The following is a 27,530-nucleotide window of genomic DNA, read 5'->3' as shown; positions in this document are numbered from 1 at the left end:
TGCTTGAAATGACATAGTTTAGGATTTCGATTTGATTGATTTTTTTTTTATGAGAATAAATAAACTGAATTAAATAACTGAAATCATTAAAAACTTAAAATTGAATCAAACTAATTAAATTAAAAGCCAAACTAATCAAATCGAATTAATTCGATTTGATTTGATTTTTCGATTCATACCTAAAACTACTCAGCCCTATGTGCAACAAATTATACAGGTAAATAGGTTAATTACCACATTGCCAAATCACTAAAATATTCACAGACATGATAATAAGTTTTCCAAATATTACTCACATCTAATCACAAACAATATAAAAGATATACACATTGGATTATGCACTCAAATATGCACAAAACAACCTCCAAATTTGCTAAGGAATAATTAAGAATCAACCATGGAACTACTTTCTTGTATGGATTCTGTCTCCTCCTCCGTTGGAATGGTTTCTTCAAGTTCACCAACAATTTTAGACATTGTAGACCTACTTTCTGGGATGGGTTTCAAGCAATTCTTGACTTCTTCAAGCTCAATAACAATTTCAGACATTTTAGGCCTATTTTCAGGAACGATGTTAAAGCATTTCATGGCCAACTCTATAATTTTCTTGGCTTCGTCCTTATCATCACTTGTCATTGGCGAATCACCATCCACCAAATCCAAAATCCTCCCCTGTTTCTTTAAAGAACCAGCCTGCAATCACAATCATTATTAGCTAGCTAACTAATCATATCATAATAATAATAATAATAATAATAAAAAATTTAGAGAGCATGATCTGTAAAGTTCACTTACAGTGTTCATCAAAAATACATCCTCATTTGGTCTTGATTGTACACTGGGTTTTCCACTGACAAGTTCAAGCATGACATGCCCAAAACTATAAACATCAGCTTCGATGGCTATGGGCTTATATGCACATTCAGGTGCCATGGTAACTCTATAATAAAAGATTCATGATTAGTCCAAAATCAAGTTGTGGTGACACATTATAAAGTCCATAATCATAGTTAAAGAGTTTAATAATAGGTTATAATATTTAGTACACTTTCTCATGTAAAGCACATTTGATACGCCAACTTGCCAACTGACAACTTACAGATCCTGTCTTCTTTCCAGGGTCAAGAATGGCTCATCATCATAAAGCACAGCCAGCCCAAAATCTGATAATTTAGCTGTATAATTTTTACCAAGCATGATATTTTTGGATGTTACATTCCCGTGGACAATTTTGAATTTATTTTCTTCATGTAGATACTTCAAACCTTTTGCTATTCCCAGGCAGATATTTAATCTGTCTTTCCAAACTGGTTTTGTTTCAGATTCTGCAAATCCAAGCAAGTAATTCTCATGATCATCAACTTAAAAATGATTATTTATTTATGTCAGTATAAAATCCCATATCTATAAACAATTTAGAAGGAATTCCAAACTAAAAAACTGAGTTACTGAAATGAAAGAAAAGAAACTCCCTAATATTGAGCGGAAATCTATAGCCAGAAAGGAATCACGTAGAGCTCTTACCAAACAAGGATTGATGAAGCGAGCCTTCCATGTATTCATATATTAGCAGATGCAGGCCTTCTTTAGAGCTGCGATGATGTAATTGAACAAGATTGTCATGCCTATAAATTGTCAAGTTGAAAATTTCCTTTTGTGTTTCTTCCTTTTGCCGTTTCAAAATTTCCTCTTCCTTTTGCTGTTTCAAAATTTCCTCTTCCTTTTGCTGTTTCGAAATTCCTTTTTCCTTGCGCTGTTCCAAATTTTCCTTTTGCTGTTTCAAAATTTCCTTTTGCATTTTAACATTTGGTTTCTTCTCAAATTTTGAAGAGATTCTTTTCACCACTAATATAATTTGCGGATCTTTCAACTCAGCCTGTATCCACAAAGAACTGATGTAATACTATAAATTTGTTTCATTAGAAATTGGAAAGAGCTATATGGAATTCTTTTTTTTCCCCCCTCAAATTAAATACCAAGAAATAAGAGAATTTTGACCTTGTATGCTTCTCCAAAACGTCCATCATAATCACTAATCCTCGCCTTAGGGTTAAAATTTCCAGTAGCATTTATGACCTGCCTGAGAGTGACGGTGACAACTTTGCCTTGAACATTTATTTTTATTATTTCTATTCAAAGGAGAAAAAAAAAGAGTAAATTAATCCATAACTTGCACTATTGCAGCAATAATTCTCCATGCAAGATCATAAAATCATGCAAAATGATTTTTATTTTTTTTTTATGCAACATATAATCTCACCGTCCAACTCCTTGTTTCGCAGCCATCTCCAGAGGAAAGCCAATAGAAGCAAGGGCGTGAAAACAGAGCCCAGTGTAATCCCTGCTATTTGCCCAGGAGTTAATTTCTTCCTGGGACTGGGAGGGTTACTTGGAATCACAGAAATGGCTGACAAAAGTGGGCCATTAAGAGCAGGTGGGTTGTCCAGAGATCCTTTGCCAGCCCAATATAAATGTATCTGCAATAAATTGCCTTCCACATTTGTATAAGGAAACACTTCAGGCTGTTCTTGATTTGGACCCCCACTCCATCTCTTTATGTCAAAATCCTTTCGCTGTCTCTTCCCCTGTGATTTAAAACAAGTAGGTCTTCGCTTAAAATTATGATGATATATAATTAAACTAATAATGTTCTTAAAAGAGAAATTAATTACCTGAATATACACATCGAAAACACGTTTTCCCATAATACTATAATCTTCTTCCTTTGTATAAACAGTTTCAGCAAAGTGAAGTGTGACATTGTACAGGTCATCTTGTAAACAGAACGCATAGTATGACAAAGCAACAGGGCAAAGACGACCTGTTCTGTATAAAGAATTCTCAGAAACTCCACATGTCATGTTTTTATGGTAATCACTTGAATTGCTAGTTGTTGACCAGAAATCGCCAGAACATGTATACGCCCACTTTCCTTTTGGATCTTTAGCAAAGTTTGTCATGGAAAGATCTCCGTCGTATTCATTCCCATCAACTGTTAAATTTGGACCGCCACAATTGATGAACAGGGAATTGTCTGCAAAGGAATGATCATCTGTATAATCCCTTTTTGGATTATTTATTGTAGATCTATGTGGAACCTAAATGCTTAAGGTTGCAATTTGATTTCTAATATATATGAGAATAATAAGTGGGAAAAGAAGAAGAAGAAGAAGAGATTACCACAGAAATCGAAAATGAAATCTTAAATCACTTTTAAATTATTGAAAGGGTCAAATACGTAATGACGATTTTCAATGTTTATCAGATAATCTTACACTTTTTGCCCTGACAATCTCTCACTGCAAATATATCATTCCTAGAAAAAACCAAAAAGCAAATTTGTAAGTAATCATTCATGGCATATTATTTTTAACACTAAATAAAGAGTATATTACTGTACCAGTTTGGCTCGCTAGTTAAGCACACAGCAGCAACACGCAAAACAAGTTAAAAAAAAATGATAATTAGTTGAAATTTAAGAATTAATTATGATACAAGGAACAATATAAAAAGACAAGTAGGAAAAAAAAATTGCTTACATGTTTAGCTCTTGCAGAAGATTTTTTGGTTTTTCAATCTTTGAAAAATTGTTATACGTCAAGTCCCTACATCATAACAATTGGCAATTTGGCATAATAGGATAGGACAACTTACGTATTTACATGCATGGTATAAGCCAATGACATAAAGTGCATATTTTTTTCCACAAATGATAAAGTTTTATATTTAATACAAAATCTCTATTTTAAACCAATGTGACAATGGCATGAGAAAAAAATAATTTTAAATTTAATTATTAGTAAGAGACTGAAAATTTTACTCTTAATTACAATAAAAAAAAAATAAGAAAAAAATTACTTTATATTGTGTAATTTATACATCTAGACAGTAAGTAATATATTTTCGTAAAAATATATTTCTAAAAAAAATAATTATAAAGAAACGTTAATTAGATCATGGGAACATACAGTGTACTTTCCGAAAAATTATACACGGTATCGAAAATCCAGGGAGGAAGTATTTCAGTAAGCCTGTTCCTGTTCAGAAACCTAAGTAAAATCCATCAATCAATAACATATCTAATCAATAGTTTGAAATATTTACGATATGAAAATTATTCAATATGATAGATTTAGTAACGTACAATTTTGTTAATGTTAGATTCTTGAATGATTCAGGAATCCCACCAGCTAAGTTGTTAAAGCTCAAGTCACTGAAGGGAAAAAAAATGTAAATAATAAAATCAAAAGAGAGAAAGTTGATTAATTACTTGTAGATAGTCCTTAATTATTATATCCATCAGAAATAGTCTATATAATTAATATAACATGTATAAATTGATAAAAACATATGAAAAATACAGAGCACAAGCCCACACGAAGTACCTATATGTGCAAAATTAAAATATTGATAACATTTTTGCAATAATAAATAAGAGACATATAAATAAGGATTTTTCTTACTTAAACCTGATTTATCATAGATTCAATATACAGGACGTATGGTAGAATTCACTTATTAAATATGTGAGTCTCATATGTATATATTTTAAATTTATGATAAATCAGGTGTAAGTAAAAATTTTTTGACAAATGAAAAGTATAAGATAATTATATCTGCTAAGGAAGTAAGTGTATAATTTATTGAAAAGTTTTTTTATCTTTTTTTTTTAATTTTAAATATATATAATTGCAAGGAGATATTACATATCCAAAAATTTATTTTGTATAAATATTGACAAAGAGGAAATGAACTCACAGGTGATCCAGTGATAACCAATTACCAATATATTCTGGGATTGGACCATTAATTGAGCAATTCCTCAATACCCTGGAAAAAAAACAAGAGTTCACTTTGGATGGATATATATAATTAAAATGAATGTGAACATAAATTTTTGTTTGAAGTAAAAAATCATAACACTAGATAATATCATTCAAATACCTTTTTATTAAAAATTATAACTAACCGATTTCAGTCGATTGTAAAAATTAATTACAAAATTAATTGTTTTTATTTAATTAAATATTCAACTTATAATAATATATATATAATAAAATTATAGTTGTAAATTTATTTATTTATATGTCAACAACTTATTCACAATTTGAATATTAATTTATTGTTGAATCATATTTATTACATCTATATAACTCATAATAATAAATAATTATTTAAATAATGAATTCTAAAAGAGTAGAAAATAATAAAAGATTTTACATGTGTATGTATATATGTAATTTGTACAATACTATGCAATATAATTAATATATAGTTGATAAAAATAATTTTCCATCTTGATTTTAAAATTGTTTTTATTTTATGTAATTTAGAATGAATTATGTGCGATAAGAAACAAAGCACTCACAAAAGATATATGGATGACAGTTTTGCTTCTTTTGGGAAAGAGAAACTGGTGTTGCTGAGGTCACTAACCAACCTGCGGCAAAAAATAAAATTTTAGAAATATTGAAACAAGATGTATACGTATTGCTTTTAAAGCCACCATACATATGTATTATTTAAATTAGCAATATGTATTAATCAGTTGGGATGAGTTTTGAATAATTTATAATAAATTTTAATTAAATTTAAAAAATATTGAAAATAATAATTAAATTTAGATATAGTAATTTTTATGGATATTCTACTATTATTTTTCATGACATTAATAATTACTTTGCACGCTATATTATCACATCAACAATTACACATGATTTAAATTTATTGAATACAGAATTACCAGAGGAAAATACAAGTTTCAGAGATGGATATAGCGACGAATTAAAATTTTGTCGTAGAAATATTGATTCATAATGGATTTGTTGTAATATAGTAATCATAGTTTCAGCGACGAACTAAAATCCGTCGTTAAAAGTTACTTTTTTAATTAATTATGAATTAGTAATGGATTACATTCGTTGTTAAAAATCTCGTCGCTAATGAATTTTAACAAGTGATAAATCTGTCGCTGATTCTTTATTAACCTATTAGTAATATATTTAATGACGAATTTGTCAATCCGTCGTTAATACCATAATTTTTTTCATAGTGAATTAAAACGAAATAATATATATATATATAAACTAAATTAATAAAACTGAAACGTCAAATATAATTAACAAATGCAAAATATAGTATTTAATTGGCCATTAGCCCAGAAGAAATGTAGAACATATATATGGAAGATGGCATGGAACTGTACTTACAAATATTGAAGACTTTTCATGTTAAAAATTTCACGAGGCAGCTCTCCTTCGAATTGATTTCCCATGAGATTCCTGCCATTTCCACAATCATCCATTATGTTACATTATTTTGCAATCCATTGTTACTAGTGCTAATTTTACTTTATATATATATATATATATATATATATATATATATATATATATATATATATATATATATATATATATATATATATATATATGCTTACAAGTAAATGAGTGCAGTCCATTTTGCTATATAGTTGGGTATTCGACCAGTCAAATTGTTCCCAGCCACTTTACTGCATTTACCAGAAAACTTCCCTTTAATAAAAATTATATATAATACATACATAATTAAAGAGAGACCCCATAGTTTGCTTACAAAAATTGGAGATTCTGAAGTCCTGCAAAACTTTGGTTCAATTCCCCAGTTAGATAGTTGGACCTTACATCACTGCATCAATAACAAAATCATTCTTGTATCTTTATATATGTTTTATAATTTAAACATTAATTGTTTCATTTCAATTTTTTTTTTTTTTTTTGTCTTTGTCATCAACTTACAAATCCACAAGATATCCCAACTTTCCAAGTTCTGGTGGAAGAGTACCGATCAGTTGATTCTCATCCAATGTTCTAATTAAATCAACAAAGCTGACTTCAGCATAAATTTTATATATACAAAAATACTTGATTAGATAAAGTTTAATAGACTAATGAAGCCAATAATCATTTTAAATCAAATTTTAATAATGAAATAAAATAAAATAAAAATATTTAAATGAGATTTAAAATCCTACAAAATTATTGATTTACTTACAGTTGCTTAAGGCTTAATAAGTTTCCAAGCTCCGGTGGAATATGACCGCTGAGCTGATTTTGTTCCAATCTCCTATTTAGACCAAATTAAAAATGAAAAAAAAAAAAAGAAAAATTATCAAAAACAAAATGAATAGAACATGCAAACTAGTAAAGAAAGCAGATTTAGATGAGGTTATACAATGTCTCCAGCTTAGAGAGGTTGCTCAATTGTTTAGGGATTTCATTTGACAGCATGTTCCTGTACAATCTACTGAAATAAAAATAAAAAACAAATTGTAAATGATTTAAAAATTTCAAAAAATTAATAAAAAATTGTATAATTAATCAACCAGAATTTCATTAATTGATGACTTAGGAGACTGATACTTACAGCTCTTTGAGGGATGACAATTTCCCTAAAGATGGAGGTATTGGGCCTGTGAGTAAGTTCTTGTACAAATTGCTGTTAAGTTGGGAAAACAAGAGAGTCCTCTTTAGGCAAAAGGACTGAGTCCCAAATTTAGGAAGCTATTCAATATTACAAAAAACTTTACTTTCAAAATTTTCAATCACTAAAAATTGATATGCTTAAAGATTTTATTGACAATAGACTTACAGTGTTTCTAGATATTGCAAGTCTCCTATGGTAGCTGGTATGGAACCAGACAATTGATTGCTTCCAAGATCTCTGATGATACAACAATTATTAGTATATTATCATTCAGAATTAATGACCATAAACAACAAGTGCACGAATGCTTCAGTGCACACATATTCATATAAGAGATGGCCATCATCTAACATGTCAGATCTCTTTATAAAGTAATTTCTTAAAAAAATCAAATGAAATTACTCCATTTTGAATGAAATGAGGCTTAAATTTGAGAGAAATACTTATTTTATTTTTCTATTATATTATAATAAAGTAGAATATGTGTGCGCTTCAATAAAGATAGACTTAGATTTTAAGTCTCAATTTAAGTCAAAAGAAAAAAAAAATACAGAGATTTTATTTTAGCAAAGTTTCACGAATTTGAGAATATATAAAAGAATAAAATACTCACAGCGACTTCAGGCACTTGAGTTTAGAGATCATTTCATGGATACCTCCACCACTCAAATCTATGCTGTCCGTCCTTCTGCAACCCAGAAGCCAAAAGAAAATTATTTTGTTTATGTTATAAAAAAATTTAATAAAATTAAAAAAAAAGTAACATACATTTGTGTGATGTGACAAGTTGTTCCGTTACAGTTGCATTCAATGTAAATACTGAAAGCACGGCGACCAGAATACAGCGCACAATAATCGGTTGAAACGGTTGGTGTCGGCACCAATCCCAATTTATATATCACCGCGTTAAGGGCAGTCACTGCAAAATGATTTACTTCAACATTAGCACAAATAGCCAGAGATGAAAAGGAAAATCAAGATTCTATGTCAATGTTGAGGGAGTGTGAAAACTAGCCTTGACTTATAAATGGTTTCAGGACTTTATCGATCGTTATAATAATAATAATAATAATTATTATTATTATTATATAGGCTTTTTGGCTTTAAATTTTTGCTCTGTATTCTGCTATTTATCATGTGTTTATATTCAAAGCCTAAAGATAATGGAAAATAATGCAGAAAAATCGAATAGACCATCAGTAGTTCAGTACCTTCATCGTCACACAACGTTCCATCCGAATTCCCAGATACATCGTCACACAACGTTCCATCCGAATTCCCAGATCCAAACAGACAAAGAAGAAGGATGAGGAAGGAAACAACCTTAGCAAGAACCATTCTCTTTTGTAGTTTAATTACCCCTTCCAAGCAATTCTATACAGCTCTCACATATAAATAGACAAGATAATAATTGAGGACTCATGCCAAAAAAATAATAATAATGCCTTTCATTTTCTTCTTTACTTTCTTTTTTTTTTTAAATAATAATTATACATGTGAAATGCAATAGTATACTGAAAGAGATGTGATATGATTAGAAAAAGCTAAACTATTTGATATAAAAGGCTAATAAATCGACTCGGTTATAACTCACCTATTTGAGCTTAGAACCGGACAGAGCTCACCCATCAGCTCTGAGGAGATTTCTGAGAGCATTTCAACTTGTTTTGTGAGATCGGATAAATCGAAGAGATCGACACTATCTTTGAATTCGGACCAAATGAAGAACACATCACCAATCACTCATAATTCCTAGTATAATCTGAGGATAATTACCGTTACAATTTAAATAGAAAATTAGTAAAAATCTGACTAAAATTTCATCCCAATCACGTAAAATTTTAGAAACAGGTATGCAAACAAAACACTATCACTTTTATCATATTGAATACTCAATTCATAATTTAATTACTGACTTGAGCGTAAGAGTGGTTATTAACTACCACTAGCCCTCACTTGTTTTTTGAGTTTTAGGAGACCTTCAATCCAGTCAAATCCAACATCTAGAAAATCCATGGCAATATAACTATTAAAATTAGGAGCAACTGTATTCAATTCTTAAAATTGTAGGAGCAAAATACAAATTTTAGAATGTTAAAATTGTTTATTTATTTATTTTGTTATCACAATAAAATAAATTGACTATAAACTACTTTTTTCTTTTTTTTTTTAACAAAATTCAAATTTCATCAAATTAATTTTAAGGTTTGGATATAGTGGTTATTAATCTTAAATATAGAGTTTTTTAAACTAAAATTAAATTATTTTAATATAATAATTACAAATTAACGAGAACATTTAACTCTTTCTGTCGCATAGGCCTATTCTATTACAAAAATTATAGCCGTGGAAATGGTAAAAAAATATGAACGTTATTATTTTTTACAATTACCCTTTGAACTAAAAAATTACTGCAATTAATTAAACCCTATATTTTTTTTTCAAAGAATCACACCCTATACTTTGGCTTACAGATTAATTATATTTTAATGTTAGTATTAGTTGTTAGCCACTAATAAAAGTTGTCACTAACAATGCGTAGTTATAAAAATTTTTAATTTGAGTTGTAATTGTGAAAAAGTACAAAGGTTTTTTTTTTTTCATTTTGAAATCTATTTTGTTTCAAAATATAAGTTTATTAATTAAATTGTGCTATGTAATAAATTTTATATGGTATTTCATGGAGAAATTTTATAATAAAATTATCTTATATAATGATTATATTATAATCATTAATTATATAACTCTTATATAAATATTGTCATAATTTAGCATTTTCCTTAATAATTTTCACATGCAAGTGCTTGGCAATCTATTCAGTAATATAGAAAGAAAAGTTTTGCATTTTTTTTAATAGAAACAAATGAGTAAATCATTGAGTTCAGCTTTTTGTTTTTTAAGTTGCATGTGTGTCACATGAGCTGCCATCTTTTTTGTTCGAGGTTTTTATATATATATATATTCTCTCCAGTGGTATTCCCACTAGTAAATAATTGAATGAACAAAACGCAATAGATGTTAAAGTACTTTTTCCTTTGGTATCCGATTTTATCTGAATAAATTTTAATTAAATTTAAATATTAATGTTATTAATTAAATTAAAATTTAAATAAAATAATTTTTATCAATATCTCAACTATCATCATTCCTGACTAATGACTGCATTAATTTTTCATGTCGTTATTCAGATAAAATTATATCTAATTAATTTTGTCTGATTTAAATCACAATAATTAACACTGCACAATCCCCAGTTGTATGGGCTCAGGCTTTGCCACGATTGCCCGACAAGATAATCCCATTTTCCACATTTGAATTTTCATCGGTGTGTTTTTAATCGTAAATTAACTTTCAGATTTAAAGTGAGCAATGAAATATGATTAGCTTTAATTCACTCAAAATATTTCTTCACTTTCTTCCTAAACAGCCAAGCACGACTTGCATCCAATAACATCGTGACGTCAATGAGCTAGAATCACGCTTGTGACGACAACCTCACTATGCTTTTCAAAAAATACTCTTAAGATTTGTTTGGCATTATTTTTTTAAATAAAAATATTATTTTAAATATTATAAAAAAATAGTTTAAAAAAATTTATTTTATTATTTTAATATTTTTATAACTAAAATTTATTTTTTAATATTCTTTAACTAGTATATTTGAAAAAATGATTTTCTCAAGAATAAATTTAACAGTAATACTAAATAGATTCTTAGAATAAAAATTTTTTAAAATAGAAGGAAAATTTTTACATAGATCTATATATTATACATTTAAGATAAATCAACTCGAGTTTAAATAAAAAAAAATTCTTTAATTAATATCTTAACAGGTAAGAAGGAGTAATTGAAACATCAGAAAGTCTTAGTTTATTCAAAGACTACTTGAGCTATAAAAGCAGCAAACAAATTTACCTCATTCAATCCATTCTTTAAAATAGTTGTTCAATCATTCCCACCTAGAGCATTCTGTCACAATATATAATAACAAATTGAAGCAACAAATTTCATTGGATTTCAACAACTTAATAAGACATTGCGTACAAGAACAGGCAAATCTCTAGGCAGAAATCAACCATCACCTCTGTGCTATTGATGGGCCTTGTCACGACCCAACCTATGGGCCGGATCGGCACTAGGACCTGGGCCAGCCTAAAGCCCCCGAGGCCCGTAGTAAGCCTTAACTATTCATTAGCCCAAATCTAAGGCCCATTTGGGCCCAATTTCAAGAAACCAACCGGACAGAGTCCGGCCATAAAATGGACCTACCAACGGGGAGTTTTTGACTCACCCGACCTGTAAACACAGTCAATACTCAATTGGGGAGCTCAGCTCACCTTCCACATACTCATCAGCATAAAAATAAATGGGAGCTCAGCTCCCTCATCCAATCCATCAAACATGCATAGAATATTAAGTTTACAGGTCCAAAATAATAATTTAGTTTACAGACCCAAATCAAATAAACATTCTAACACATGCGGAAATTCTAAGAGTTTATAGAATTACACAAACATAAATAAATGACCTGCGAGGGAGAAAAGCAGGTTAACCTCAAAAATATCCTCCTGTGGCCTGGAAAAATATTGAACAGGAGTGAGCGTTCGACTCAGAGAATAAAATATCAATTTTAACCATAATCTCTATCACGACCCAACCTATGGGCCGGACCCGCACTAGGACCTGGGCCAGCCTAAAGCCCCTGAGGCCCGTAGTAAGCCTAACTGTTCATTAACCCAACTCTAAGGCCCATTTGGGCCCAAATTCAAGAAATCAAACGGACAGAGTCCAGCCATAAAATGGACTTTTCAATGGGGAGTTTTCGACTCACCCGACCTGTAAACACATTAAATACTCAATTGGGAGCTCAGCTCACCCTCCACATACTCATCAGCATAAAAATAAATGGGAGCTCAGCTCCCTCATCCAATCCATCAAACATGCATAGCATATTAAGTTTACAGGTCCCAAAATAATAATTTAGTTTACAGACCCAAATCAAATAAACATTTCTAACACATGCGAAAATTCTAAGATTTAACAAGTTTATACAAACATTAGTAATCGACCTGCGAGGGAGAAAGCAGGTTAACCTCAAAAAATATCCTCCTGTGGCCTGTAAAATTTTTTGAACAGGAGTGAGCGTTCGACTCAGAGAGTAAAATATCAATTTTAACCATAATCTCTATAACTATCTAGTACTAATGCAACCTGTGGAGTGAAATGCAACAGCAGCAACATTTTCACATCATAACATCAAAAAGGTAATTTGGAGCACTCACGCACCCTGTAGCATCAATCATAATATATGGGAGCTGATCCCCTATCTGACTCTCTTAAATCCAACTCAGTGCGTGAAGAACTCAAGCCGGACTTTCGCTTAATAAACCAAATCGAGGGTCCCAGCGAAGAACTCAAGCCGTGATTACCCCTCGAAGATCGGGTCCTAGCAAAGAACTCAAGCCGTGACTACCCGTCCTGTCCATAGTCCACACCACATCACACGCACACCAACGCACGCACACTGCTCTAAATTACCACAACAACATCATGACACTTTAACAGTTATCAATGCAACATAAATCGTGCCTAGAGTTTAACTACATAAATATATGCATATAAGTGATGCATGGGCATGCTTGAACATATAATAATAGCGAAATTACAATTAAAATTAATATTTTACTCACAGACTTGACGATAATCACTGTGGCGGCTGGGCGGAGGAAGAAGGCATCGGCTCACGACAATTTTATTACAATCATTTAATAAATTTGACTCAATACAAACAAAGAAAAAGACCAATACGTCCTAAGTCGTGCCGAAAATCCGGCAGAGTCTCCCCTATACCTAGGACCTACCCAACCTGCAAAATGGCTCAAAACACACTTCTATATTTACAATCCATATATCCACAACTCAATCATATCACACAGCCCCTCCTGGGCCCATCAAATCAATCATCCATCACAGTATGTAATATTTCAATTTAGTCCTTATAATTGATCATTTTTGCAAAAACTGCCCAAATAAGCTCTAAAAATTCTAAAACTTTGCCCCGCGGTCCTTAGCAATATTACTAAGCTATTGTAAAAAGAATCATAATTTTCTAAGCTACCACGAATATTTTATGGATTTTTAATCCTATTTAAGCACTAGAAAATTACGAAAAAGCAAGGTTCGGGTTTACCATTGCCGATTCCGACTTCGGGAACGCGCTCGGGACGTCTGACAATGGGGGGGCTAACCAAAACCTTGGTCCAATTCGGAGACTTTTCGATGAAGTGCATGCGTAGGAATTTATGAACCGGTCAGCGCCGAATTTCCGCGAATCGAGGATACCTACACGAAGCCCATAATACGGGGGTTAGTACATAAATTTTTCAGAATTTTCTAAGCTCATTAAATGCTCGGAAAAACACTGCGAAGTTCCGTGGGACCCACCGAAAAACAGTGTCGAAAAAATTTGAAATTTATGTCGCCGTGAAGCTCTCAACGAGTGGAGCGTGCTGGTACCCTCGGTTTTCTCGTGGGATTCACGATTTTCGAGAAATTTAGCCCAAAATTCGAAATGGGCTAAAAACTTCCCGAGCAAAAAATTGGACAAACCGCTCGATGGATTTCGGCGTTCTTGGTGTCTATGGAAAGCTCTCGCCGAGTAGATGATTTTAGACACAAGGCCCGGTCCAATTGGTGGCCGGATCGGCCGGATTTTGGCCGGAAGCGAGGGAGAGGATTCGCGCGGTTCCGGTCGTTTGGGAGGCGGTGAGGAGGCTGGGTGGCGCCGATCGGTGAGGTTGCGGGGGAGGTGGTGGCCAGGCGGGGAGGAGAGAGAGAAAAGAGAGAGAAAAGGAAGAGGGAACGACGCGCGCGGGGAAGAAAAAGGGAAGAAGGAAAAGGCCGGTCCGATTCGACCAGTCCAATTCGGTCCGGTTCGATTCGGCCGGTTCGATCCAGAATACAAAATTTTGAATTTTTACTCTGCCTCGGGACCGAAAACGAGGTCCAAAAATTCCGAAAAAATTCCAGAAAACTCAGAAAAATACGTAGACTCCAAATATATTTTTAGTTTTGCCACGTGGTCTTTAAATTAATTTTTAAAAATCATCAAAGTTTATATTTTCGGAAAATCGAACCCGATTTTTAAAATCCGAAAAATCTCAAAAAAAATTCCAAAAATTTAATAAAATTAAAATACTAAAAATGCTCATAAAATAATAAAATTTAAAATTTTTGGGGTGTTACATTCTTCCCCCCTTACAGAAAATTCGTCCTCGAATTTTACACAAGGCAGAATAAAGCACATGATTATACATTGAACAAATAAGGGTACTTGCTACGCATGTCCCGTTCTGACTCCCAGGTGCACTCTTCCACCGACTGACTCCTCCACAAAACCTTAACCATAGGGATCTGTTTGGATCTTAGCTGTCTCACTTGGTAGTCCACTATGGCTACAGGTTGCTCCTCAAATGTCAAGTTCTCTTTTAGCTCTATCACATCCGGCTGCAGTACATGAGAAGGATCGGGAATGTATTTCCTGAGCATGGAGATGTGAAACACGGGATGAACGTGAGAAAGGTTGGGTGGTAGCTCCAACCGGTAGGCAACTGCTCCAACTCTATCCGTAACCTCAAAAGGTCTGATATATCGAGGTGCCAACTTGCCCTTCTTTCCAAATCTCATGACTCCCTTCATTGGAGAAACCTTCAGGAATACATAGTCGCCCACTGCAAACTCCACATCCCTCCGTCTGCAGTGCATAACTCTTACGCCTCTTGAAAAGCTGTTTTGATCGTTCCTCGATTAAAGGAACTACCTCAAGTGTCTTGCACTAGGTCTACATCATGCACCTTCGCTTCCCCATTTCTGTCCAACAGAGGAGACCTACACTTTCTTCCATAAAGTGCCTCATAGGGTGCCATCCTATCTTTGGAGTGATAATCGTTGTTGTAGGCAAACTCCACCAAAGCTAGTTGCTCATCCCATTGACCTCCAAAATCCAAGACACTCATGCGAAGCATGTCTTCCGATGTTTGGATTGTCCTTTCGGTGTCCGTGCATGCGAGGGTGGAAAGTCGTACTGAAGTTCAACTGTGTGCCAAGTGCCTCCTGCAACTTTCTCCAAAACCGAGAAGTGAACTGGGGCCCTCTATCAGATATTATGGAAGCCGGAACTCCGTGCAATCTGACTATTTCTCGAATGTAGAGCCGGGCATACTGTGCCATAGAATATGTAGTCTTCACAGGTAAGAAGTGAGCTGATTGGTCAAGCGGTCTACAATTACCCATATCGAATCATATCCTAGCGTGGTACGAGGCAACCCAGTCACAAAATCCATAGTGATCATTTCCCACTTCCATTCTGGGATAGGGAGCTCTTGCAGCTTCCCTGACGGTCTCTGGTGTTCAAACTTTACCTTCTGACAAGTCAAGCACTTGGACACAAAGTCTGCTATGTCTTTCTTCATGCCATTCCACCAATAGCTATCTTTCACATCATGGTACATCTTGGTGGAACCTGGGTGGACACTGTACAGTGTGTAGTGTGCCTCTCGCATGATTTCATTCCTGAGGTTGTCCACATCGGGCACACATATCCTAGAACCTTGCACTAGGGCGCCATTATTGGCAAATCCAAACTCACCACCTTCACCTTGCTGTACTCTTTCTATGATTTTCATCAATTGTTGGTCTCTGTGCTGGGAAACTCTAACTCTGTGCCTCAAGTCTGGCCTCACTGAAAAATGAGCCAACAATACCCCCTCATCTGAAAGATCTAGGATTAAACCTTGATCCATCAACTCATGTACTTCCTGAATCAACGGTCTCTTCTCTGCTGAAATGTGCGCTAAACTGCCAGAAGATTTCCTGCTCAAAGCATCTGCCACAACATTGGCCTTCCCAGGGTGGTACTGGATGGTGCAATCATAGTCTTTCAGAAGCTCCATCCATCTCCTCTGTCTCAAGTTTAAATCCCTCTGTTGGAAGATGTACTTCAAACTCTTATGGTCGGTGTATATCTCGCACACTTCACCATACAGGTAGTGTCTCCAGATTTTCAGTGCAAAAACTACAGCCGCCATTTCCAAATCATGGGTGGGGTAGTTCTGCTCATGCCTCTTCAGCTGTCTTGAAGCATAAGCCACTACATTTTCATTCTGCATCAAGACACACCCTAGGCCAACTCTGGAGGTGTCACAATACACGGTGTATCCTTCACCACTCACAGGTAGTGTCAACACAGGGGCAGTGGTTAGACACTCCTTAAGCTTCTGGAAACTCACCTCACAGTCATCTGTCCAAATGAATGGAACATTCTTCCTGGTCAACTTAGTTAGGGGAGCCGCTATCCTGGAGAAATCTTGCACAAAACGCCTATAGTAGCCAGCTAAACCCAGAAAACTTCGCACCTCAGTGACTGTTGTAGGCCTAAGCCAATCAGTTACAGCTTCAATTTTCTTGGGATCCACTTGAATACCGTCACTAGAAACCACATGTCCCAAGAATGAGATGCTTTCTAGCCAAAATTCACATTTTGAAAATTTGGCATATAGCTGGTGCTCCCTCAAGGTCTGCAACACCATCCTCAAGTGCCACACGTGTTCTTCCTCGGTCCGAGAGTATACCAGAATGTCATCTATGAATACGATGACAAAACGGTCCAAAAATGGCTTGAACACCCTGTTCATCAAATCCATGAAGGCTGCTGGTGCATTAGTGAGTCCAAAAGACATTACTAAGAACTCATAATGACCATATCTTGTCCTGAAAGCCGTTTTGGACACGTCCTCATCCCTGATTCTCAACTGATGGTAGCCTGATCGCAGGTCTATCTTGGAAAAGAATCTAGCTCCTTGGAGCTGATCAAACAAATCATCGATCCGAGGAAGTGGATACTTGTTCTTCACAGTCACCTTGTTCAGCTGTCTATAGTCAATACACAACCTCAATGACCCATCCTTCTTTCTCACGAATAGAACAGGAGCACCCCAGGGTGAAGTGCTCGGACGTATGAAACCCTTGTCCAAAAGCTCCTGTAGTTGCTCCTTCAGCTCTTTCAATTCTGCTGGTGCCATCCTGTAAGGTGGCATGGATATGGGGTTTGTACCCGGAATAACATCAATGCAGAACTCTATTCCCCTTTCTGGTGGCAACCCTGGAAGCTCTTCAGGGAAGACATCCATGAATTCTCTGACAACAGGAACATTTTCCATGCTGACACCTTCTACAGATGTATCTCTCACCAATGCCAAATACCCTTGGCATCCACGCCTCAACATTTTTCTGGCACTAATTGCTGACACCAAATTATATGGAGCCACGCTCCTGTCACCATCAAAGCTAAACTCTTCCACACCAGGTATGTGGAAATACACCTTTTTGTTCCTGCAGTCTAAGGTGGCATAATGAGTTGCCAACCAATCCATCCCCAGGATTACATCGAAATCCATTACTGGTAGAGGAACCAAGTCTGCTGGGAGGATCTTTCCATCCACTACCACTGGGCTACCCGGAAAAATCATATCTACCTCTATGTTATCACTAAGTGGGGTAGCTACCGACAAAGGACACTCTAAAGTTGTAGGGTTTCTACCCAATCTCATGGCAAACACAGGGGAGACAAATGAGTGCGTAGCACCCGGATCTATTAAAACACGAGCCTCATAGGAACAGACCAGAAGAATACCTGCCACAACTGCATTTAAAGCTTGAGCATCCTGGTGGGTCAGGGTGAAAACCCGAGCTTGACCCCTACCCTGAGTGGCAGAACCCTGATACTGACTTCTACCTCCTGATATGCCTCCAAATCCACGTCCCCCTTGTCTTCGGCCCTGTTGGCCACTGAACTGACTGCTTGCCATGTTGGAAGTACCCGGATACAACTGGCGAGGAACATTTGCAACTGAACCCTGTGACCCCATCTGTGGCTCACTGAAAACGGGGCATTCTCTAGCAAAGTGACCCGGTTGGCCACACCTGAAACATACTCCTGAACCCATCAAACAAGGTCCTAAATGTCCTCTTCCACACTGTGCACAAGGTGCCAAGGAGGATCCTGAACCAGACCCAGAACTGCTGTACCCTGAACTGTGACCACTGTTGGATCCGTACCCTGGTCTGAATCCTCGAAGTTTGTGTCTAAAACCACTCTTCTTGTTCCTACTTTTTCCTCTGTAATTACCCTGGCTACCACTGTCCGGAGTACCCATGGAAGGGACACCTGAGGAACCCTCTGCTCTGTTTTTCTTTGCTCTACCGCCGTCATCCGCAGCATAGCTAATCTCAATCTGTCTGGCTCGATCAACCACCACATCAAAAGACTGATTAGACATCATGGCCAGGTTCGCATACCTCCTGTCAAGCCCCTTTAGGAATCTCTTCACTTTCATAGTTTACGTAGCTCTGCTGCGAGGGCATATCTGCTCAATTTCGAAATTGCAGAGCATATTCATCTCTGGACTGCCATTTCTGTCTTAAGGCCTTAAAGGCCCACCGCTTCGATCTCTCAAGCTTTACGCACAAATCGATTGATAAAAGTTCCACAACCGAGCCCATGTCAAACCCTCCATCCGAGGTAACACGTAGTCATTCAACCATTCTCTAGGCATAGGCCCCATGACATCTTCGCATACACTCTATCGCCTTCCATCACCAATCAGAATTCTATTCCTGCCTCGTCAGAATCCAAAACCGATATGCATCGTCTGACACATCATAAGTACCAGGCACCAACTTCTTGAAATTAATTATCTGTTTATAAGGTTCCCCTCTTGGTGCGGTGGACTGCTGCTGCTGTGGAGGGTGGACAATATACTGCGCCATCATGTCGATGGTTCTCTGCAGACCAGCTAGAGTAGCTGCCATTGGGTCCATGGGACCCTGTGCCATAAAGGACTGATCCTGTACTGGGGGTGGCTGCTCCTCTACTTGAGCAGCTCTAGGCCTCCTACCCCGCCTCCTTGGGGCAGGCGCCTCATCCTGTGCAGACACCTCGTCATGCACATCTGGCTCTGGTGCAGTGGCAGCTCTCCTGCTTCTACGCATTTTCCTGAAATTCAGCAGCATTAGCCCACAAAATTCAAAACTGTGCATTACACAGCTCTATAGACTCATATTTACACACAATATATGGAGCAGAAACTAGAAGCAAAGATGACAATGCAAGACGAATGTGAACCCTATTTTTCCGCATGTGACTCCTATTAGACTCTTCTCAACATTTTAGACAGACATTCCCTAAGAATCTGGAGCCTAAGCTCTGATACCACATTTGTCACGACCCAACCTATGGGCCGGACCGGCACTAGGACCTGGGCCAGCCTAAAGCCCCCGAGGCCCGTAGTAAGCCTAACTGTTCATTAACCCAACTCTAAGGCCCATTTGGGCCCAAATTCAAGAAATCAAATGGACAGAGTCCAGCCATAAAATGGACTTTCCAACGGGGAGTTTTCGACTCACCCGACCTGTAAACACAATAAATACTCAATTGGGAGCTCAGCTCACCCTCCACATACTCATCAGCATAAAAATAAATGGGAGCTCAGCTCCCTCATCCAATCCATCAAACATGCATAGCATATTAAGTTTACAGGTCCCAAAATAATAATTTAGTTTACAGACCCAAATCAAATAAACATTTCTAACACATGCAGAAATTCTAAGATTTAACAAGTTTATACAAACATTAGTAATCGACCTGCGAGGGAGAAAGCAGGTTAACCTCAAAAAATATCCTCCTGTGGCCTGTAAAAATTTTTGAACAGGAGTGAGCGTTCGACTCAGAGAGTAAAATATCAATTTTAACCATAATCTCTATAACTATCTAGTACTAATGCAACCTGTGGAGTGAAATGCAACAGCAACAACATTTTCACATCATAACATCAAAAAGGTAATTTGGAGCACTCACGCACCCTGTAGCATCAATCATAATATATGGGAGCTGATCCCCTATACAGCTCTCTTAAATCCAACCTGGTGCCAGCGAAGAACTCAAGCCGGACTTTCGCTTAATAAACCAAATCGAGGGTCCCAGCAAAGAACTCAAGCCGTGACTACCCCTCGAAGGATCGGGTCCCAGCGAAGAACTCAAGCCGTGACTACCCGTCCTGTCCATAGTCCACACCACATCACACGCACACCAACGCACGCACACTGCTCCAAATTACCACAACAACATCATGACACTTTAACAGTTATCAATGCAACATAAATCGTGCCTAGAGTTTAACTACATAAATATATGCATATAAGTGATGCATGGGCATGCTTGAACATATAATAATAGCGAAATTACAATTAAAATTAATATTTTACTCACAGACTTGACGATAATCACTGTGGCGGCTGGGCGGAGGAAGAAGGCTGTCCCGGCTCACCTGACAATTTTATTACAATCATTTAATAAATTTGACTCAATACAAACAAAGAAAAAGACCAATACGTCCTAAGTCGTGCCGAAAATCCGGCAGAGTCTCCCCTATACCTAGGACCTACCCAACCTGCAAAATGGCTCAAAACACACTTCTATATTTACAATCCATATATCCACAGCTCAATCATATCACACAGCCCCTCCTGGGCCCATCAAATCAATCATCCATCACAGTATGTAATATTTCAATTTAGTCCTTATAATTGACCATTTTTGCAAAAACTGCCCAAATAAGCTCTAAAAATTCTAAAACTTTGCCCCGCGGTCCTTAGCAATATTACTAAGCTATTGCAAAAAGAATCATAATTTTCTAAGCTACCACGAATATTTTATGGATTTTTAATCCTATTTAAGCACTAGAAAATTACGAAAAAGCAAGGTTCGGGTTTACCATTGCCGATTCCGACTTCGGGAACGCGCTCGGGACGTCTGACAATGGGGGGCTAACCAAAACCTCGGTCCAATTCGGAGACTTTTCCGGTAACGGTCCGTTCGCCTAATTTCGCATCTTGGCCAATCGTCGAATTTCCGCGAATCGAGGATACCTACACGAAGCCCGTAACACGGGGGTTAGTACATAAATTTTTCAGAATTTTCTAAGCTCATTAAATGCTCGGAAAAACACTGCGAAGTTCCGTGGGACCCACCGAAAAACAGTGTCAAAAAAATTTGAAATTTATGTCGCCGTGAAGCTCTCAACGAGTGGAGCGTGCTGGTACCCTCGGTTTTCTCGTGGGATTCACGATTTTCGAGAAATCTAGCCCAAAAGTCGAAATGGGCTAAAAACTTCCCGAGCAAAAAATTGGACAAACCGCTCGATGGATTTTGGCGATCTTGGTGTCTATGGAAAGCTCTCGCCGAGTAGATGATTTTAGACACAAGACCCGGTCCAATTGGTGGCCGGATCACTTTGATTTTGCCGGGAAGCGGCGAGGAGGATTCGCGCGTTTCCGTTAGCGGCGCTACCGGCCGGGAGGTGGGTGGCGGCGGCCTACCGGGTGGCGGGGAGGTGGTGGCCAGGGGAGGGAGGAGAGAGAAAATAGAGAGAAAAGGAAGAGGGAACGACGCGCGCGGGGAAGAAAAAGGGAAGAAGGAAAAGGCCGGTCCGATTCGACCGGTCCGATCCGGTCCGGTTCGATTTGACCGGTTCGATTCAGAATACAAAATTTTGAATTTTTACTCTGCCTCGGGACCGAAAACGAGGTCCAAAAATTTCGAAAAATTTTAAAACTCGAGAAATTACGTAGACTCCAAATATATTTTTAGTTTTGCCACGTGGTCTTTAAATTAATTTTTAAAAATCATCAAAGTTTATATTTTTGGAAAATCGAACCAGATTTTTAAAATCCGAAAAATCTCAAAAAAAATTACAAAAATTTAATAAAATTAAAATACTAAAAATGCTCATAAAATAATAAAATTTAAAATTTTTGGGGTGTTACAATCTCTATAACTATCTAGAACTAATGCAACCTGTGGAGTGAAATGCAACAGCAACAATATTTTCACATCATAACAGCAAAAAGGTAATTTGGAGCACTCACACACCCTGTAATATCAATCATAATAAATGGGAGCTGATCCCCTATACAGCTCTCTTAAATCCAACCTGGTGCCAGCGAAGAACTCAAGCCCGACTTTAACTTAATAAACCAAATCGGGGGTCCCAGCGAAGAACTCAAGCCGTGACTACCCCCCGAAGGATCGGGTCCCAGCGAAGAACTCAAGCCGTGACTACCCGTCCTGTCCATAGTCCACACCACATCACACGCACGCCAACGCACGCACACTGCTCCAAATTACCACAACAACATCCATGGCACGCTAACAGTTATGAATGCAACACAAATCGTGCCTAGAGTTTAACTACATAAATATATGCATATAAGTGATGCATGGGCATGCTGAACATATAATAATATCGAAATTACAATTAAAATTAATATTTTACTCACAGACTTGACGGTGGTCACTGAGGCGGCTGGGCGGAGGAAGAAGGCTGTCCTGGCTCACCTGACAATTTTATTACAATCATTTAATAAATTTGACTCAATACAAATAAAGAAAAGACCAAATACGTCCTAAGTCGTGCCGAAAATCCGGCAGAGTCTCCCCTATACCTAGGACCTACCCAACCTACAAAAGGGCTCAAAACACACTTCTATATTCACAATCCATATGTCCACAACTCAATCACATCACACAGCCCCTCCTGGGCCCATCAAATCAATCATCCATCACAATATGTAAAATTTCAATTTAATCCCTATAATTGACCATTTTTGCAAAAACTGTCCAAATAAGCTCTAAAAATTCTAAAACTTTGCCCCGCGGTCCTTAGCAATATTACTAGGCTATTGCAAAAAGAATCATAATTTTCTAAGCTACCACGAATATTTTATGAATTTTATTCTAAATCGATATTAGCCAAAATGAGTGACTTGGAGTTTGGGTTTACTGTACACTCGACACTGAACGCAGCCCGTAACGCCGAAAATGCTAGGATTGACTATAATATTGACCACGTTACGAGCGACTCTGTGGGCACGGATCGATCGAAAATGCGCCCGGTGCTCGTGAGCCATCCTCGATCCGATTGCACCTAAATAAAGTCCAAATTTTGTTAATAATTATCCTAAAATTATTTTTAAATTTTGAGAATCAAAAAGTTCGAAAATCTCACCAACCGATTATTGCCTTTTTCAAACGGTGTCCGATCGGAGCGGGACCAGTCCTATCTCGAAGATCTCGTCGTCCTGAGTCCATCGGTGGCCTCGGATTTCCGATCCGACAGTCAGATCGCCGAAAAAGTGATCAGAAACCGAGAAACCCATATGATTTTCTTCCAACTTTCCCTCGCCGGTTCTCTTTCCTCCGGCCACCAAACGGGGTGCCATTGGTTTCATCTGAAAGTTCATCATCTTGGGAGTCCGTGACACTTGGAATCAAAATGGCCGCCGGAGTCGGCCGGGGCGACGCCGCGAAGTCGGGCCCCTGCTGCGCGCTCTTCCTCTCTCCTCTCTTTCCTCTCTCCTTCTCTCTCTTTTCTGCTGCTTCCTGCTCGGTGCTGCCGCCGTCTGGTGGTTGCTCCAACAAGGGGGGAGGCCGACGGTACCTCGCGGGCACTGATGCTGGCCGGCCGGACGAAAAAAAGGGAGGGAGAAAGTGAGGGGGAGAGTGGAGTCGGGGAGAGAGAAATGGGGTGGGGGAGTGCTGCATTTTTTTGTTTTTAAGTTTCTGCAGTTTTTTTTTTTTTTTTTTTTTTTTTTTTTTTTTTTATGGGTTGTTACATGCCTATTCTATTAATAGGTGATTTTAACTAGATACTTGATGTCAATGATAGGAGTAGTGGATGGAATTCAATAGCAGGTATGAGAAACTTCCAGTTTTTTGTTAATAAGTTGAGCCTCATTGATGTCTCTCTCAAAGGAAAGTGCTTTACTTGGTGAAACTCTGCCTCAATGAGTAGAATTGACAGAGCACTCATCTCTAATCAGTGGATTACCTCTTTCACTAACCTGATCCTATCTAAACTGCCAAGAGGAACATCGGATCACAATCCAATCTTATTATCCACCAGAACTTTAGACTGGGGACCCAAACCCTTCAGTTTCTTGGATGCATGGTGGTCATGGCCTAATTTTGACTCCATCCTGAAGCAAATATGGGATGAAATTTCTTTAAACAATGATGCTCTTCCACTTCCTACAAAGATTAAGCTTCTTCGTCTGTAACTCAAAGACTGGAATGCCAATGTTTTTGGCCACGTCGAGCACAAAATTACTTAACTTAGACCAAGTCTGGAGCATTGGGAGAACATAGCAGAGACTAGAGCTTTATATTCATTTGAATTTGCTGAGGTACATGAACTAAAATATGAGTATTACACTCATTTCATATGGGCATTTTAGGGTAATTTTGTATTCATTTTGCCTTTATAATTAAGTACTTTTTATATTTTTAATTTTATTTTAGCTTATTTATTAATTTTAATTACTTTATATTTGGTTTTTATAATTTTAATATTTTTAATAGATTTTTATGATAAATTGAAAGTGAATGATGCATTAGGAGATGATTGAAGAAATTGGGAGCCTTGAAGAATAAAAAAGAGTTGAAGAAATCAAGATTTAGAAATTAAGTTTGTCGAGATTTGCTTGAGATTTTAGAAATAGATATACAAATAAAACACTCTCACTTTTATCATATTAAATACTCAATTCATAATTTAATTACTGACTTGAACGTCAGAGTATTACCCGACGAGATAATCCCATTTTCCACATTTGAATTTTCATCGGTGTGCTATTAATAGTAAGTTCTCTTTCAGATTTAAAGTAGCCAATGAAATATGATTAGCTTTAATTCACTCAAAATATTTCTTCACTTTCTTCCTAAAAAGCCGAGCACGACTTGCATCTGTTTTTAAGAACAGTAAGAGTACTTCTTTGCCCCTATATATCTTTTGTTTAGAATACCGAAAGTATCCTTTATCCCTATATATCTTTTTTCTTTTTTATATTAATTTAAGGTGATAATAAAAGTTCACTTTAATTTTTTCAATTAAAGGTTGACAATTCACACTAAATTAGAAAATATATATATTATAAATTACCAAATAATAAGAAAAAAAAGTTTATTTGATTTTTTTTTTGCAATTGTGTTAAAATTGAAATTAAAGCTATTTATAAGTTAATTAACTGTAATAAAAATTTATTTTATAAAATTGTAGAATTTATAAAATTGTAATTAATTTTTTTAATGTTAAAGAATATATATATTTATATTAAAAATACCATTATTATAAATTTAATATTATATTAAAACAAGTTTAATAACTCAAAAATTAAATATTCTTCTCTCTTTGCAATTTATATTATACAGACAAATACTAAAATAAGAGGCACTTTCACTGTTCTTTGTTTCTATCCCTCTTAATTACATCTCTACCATTTTACCTCTACTAACTACTTTACTTTTTTTTTTTTTTTTTTTTTTATAAATCTCACTCTATTTTTTACACTATACTGTTATTCTTGTTGTTATCTTTCGCTCTTTTTTTAATATGAAATATTTTATTATTTAACTTATATAATTAAATATTTTATTTTAATTATATATTTAATAAGTAAATTTCTTCAATAAATTCATAAATAAACTGGCTTTCGAATAAAATATTTTTTTTGGCATTTCTAATATAAATTAAATTATTTTTTTTTTTCTTCTAGATATAGAGAAAATGTCCGTAACATTTGAACTAAAAATATCACATAATTAATTAGATAAAAAAACTTAGAAAGAGAAAAACACATTGGAGCATAATAGTAGTATATTAATAAAAAAAATCAAATTTTAAACATTCAAAATTGACTTATAATAAGGGGCGTTGAATTAAAATAAAAAATTTAATTACATAAATTTTACTTTAATGATAAGAGAGCTGAAATTTTAATTGTTGGAAAATAGTGCAATCTGCTACATAGCGCGGGTAATTATGCTTGTTATATAAAAAAACAGTAATTTTATATAAATAATCTTACATAAAATTATAAGTAAATAATATTTAGATACATAGATAAAAATGTCTCTACAGATAAAAAGAGTGAACCTCAAAATAAATAACTATTAATTAACTTTTTTTATTATAATTAAATCAATCTATATATTAACTTACTAATTATTTGTCATTATATTCCTGCATGAAATCACTGACTTAACATATAATTACTTGCTAGAATCATGATTGTGATGACAATCTCACTATATTTTTTAAATACTTTTAATGTCTATTTGATATTATTTTTAAAAAGTCAAAATTATTAATTAAACTAAAATTTAAATAAAATAATTTTCTTCAATATCTCAACTATCATTATCCCTGACTAATGACTGCATTATCGACTTATATGAAACAAATCTTAATTTTCCATGTCGTTATTCAGACAAAATATCAAATTCAATCTAATTAATTTTGTCTGATTTAAATCACAATAATTAAGTCTACGTAATCTCCAATTGTATGGGCTCAGGCTTTTGCCATGATTTTGTTTTTTTATCAGAGGCTTTGCCACGATTGCCCGACAAGATAATCCCATTTCCCACATTTGAATTTTCATCGGTTTGCTTTTAATAGTAAATTCTCTTTCAGATTTAAAATGGCCAATGAAATATGATAAGCTTTAATTCACTCAAAATATTTCTTCACTTTCTTCCTAAAAAGCCGAGCACCACTTGCATCCAATAACCTCGTGACGTCAATGAGCTAGAATCACGCTTGTGACGGCAGCCTCACTATGCTTTTCAAAAATACTCTTACTATTTGTTTCGCATTACTTTTTAAAATTATTTTTATAAATAAAAATATTATTTTAGATATTATAAAAAAATTAGTTTAAGAAATGTTATTTTATTATTTTAATATTTTTATAATTAAAATTTATTAATTTTATTTTTAAATTATTTTTTAATATTTTTTAATTAATATATTTAAAAAAATAATTTTATCAACAGTAAATTTAACAGTAATACTAAATAGATTCTTAAAATAAAAGTTTTTTAAAATAGAAGAAAAATTTTTACGTATATCTATATATCATACATTTAAGATAAATCGACTCAAGTTTAAATA

The 27,530-nt window shown here is 35.3% G+C and overlaps 1 protein-coding gene across 1 annotated transcript; it reads right to left on the bottom strand.

Moving 5' to 3' along the window:
* Positions 1 to 215: 215 nt before the first annotated feature.
* LOC110638269 (probable LRR receptor-like serine/threonine-protein kinase At1g53430) lies at positions 216 to 8,837 on the bottom strand. The gene is made up of 24 exons (XM_058136905.1): positions 8,676 to 8,837; positions 8,233 to 8,383; positions 8,078 to 8,152; positions 7,630 to 7,701; positions 7,405 to 7,476; positions 7,213 to 7,284; positions 7,033 to 7,104; positions 6,777 to 6,848; positions 6,595 to 6,666; positions 6,440 to 6,511; positions 6,210 to 6,281; positions 5,369 to 5,440; positions 4,759 to 4,830; positions 4,145 to 4,213; positions 3,969 to 4,049; positions 3,543 to 3,605; positions 3,276 to 3,331; positions 2,673 to 3,034; positions 2,261 to 2,585; positions 1,999 to 2,129; positions 1,525 to 1,876; positions 1,100 to 1,325; positions 796 to 940; positions 216 to 693 (listed from the first exon to the last, which is right to left on the bottom strand). Exons 1-24 carry the CDS (start codon positions 8,800 to 8,802, stop codon positions 385 to 387), a joined length of 3,192 nt encoding a protein of 1,063 aa, XP_057992888.1. The 5' UTR covers positions 8,803 to 8,837; the 3' UTR covers positions 216 to 384.
* Positions 8,838 to 27,530: the final 18,693 nt, after the last annotated feature.

This window comes from Hevea brasiliensis, chromosome 15 (genome assembly GCF_030052815.1).
Source record: "Hevea brasiliensis isolate MT/VB/25A 57/8 chromosome 15, ASM3005281v1, whole genome shotgun sequence".
In the NCBI taxonomy this organism is placed as follows: domain Eukaryota; kingdom Viridiplantae; phylum Streptophyta; class Magnoliopsida; order Malpighiales; family Euphorbiaceae; genus Hevea; species Hevea brasiliensis.
Note: the sequence above shows the minus strand (reverse complement) of the source record. Positions and strands in the feature narration are given on the sequence as shown.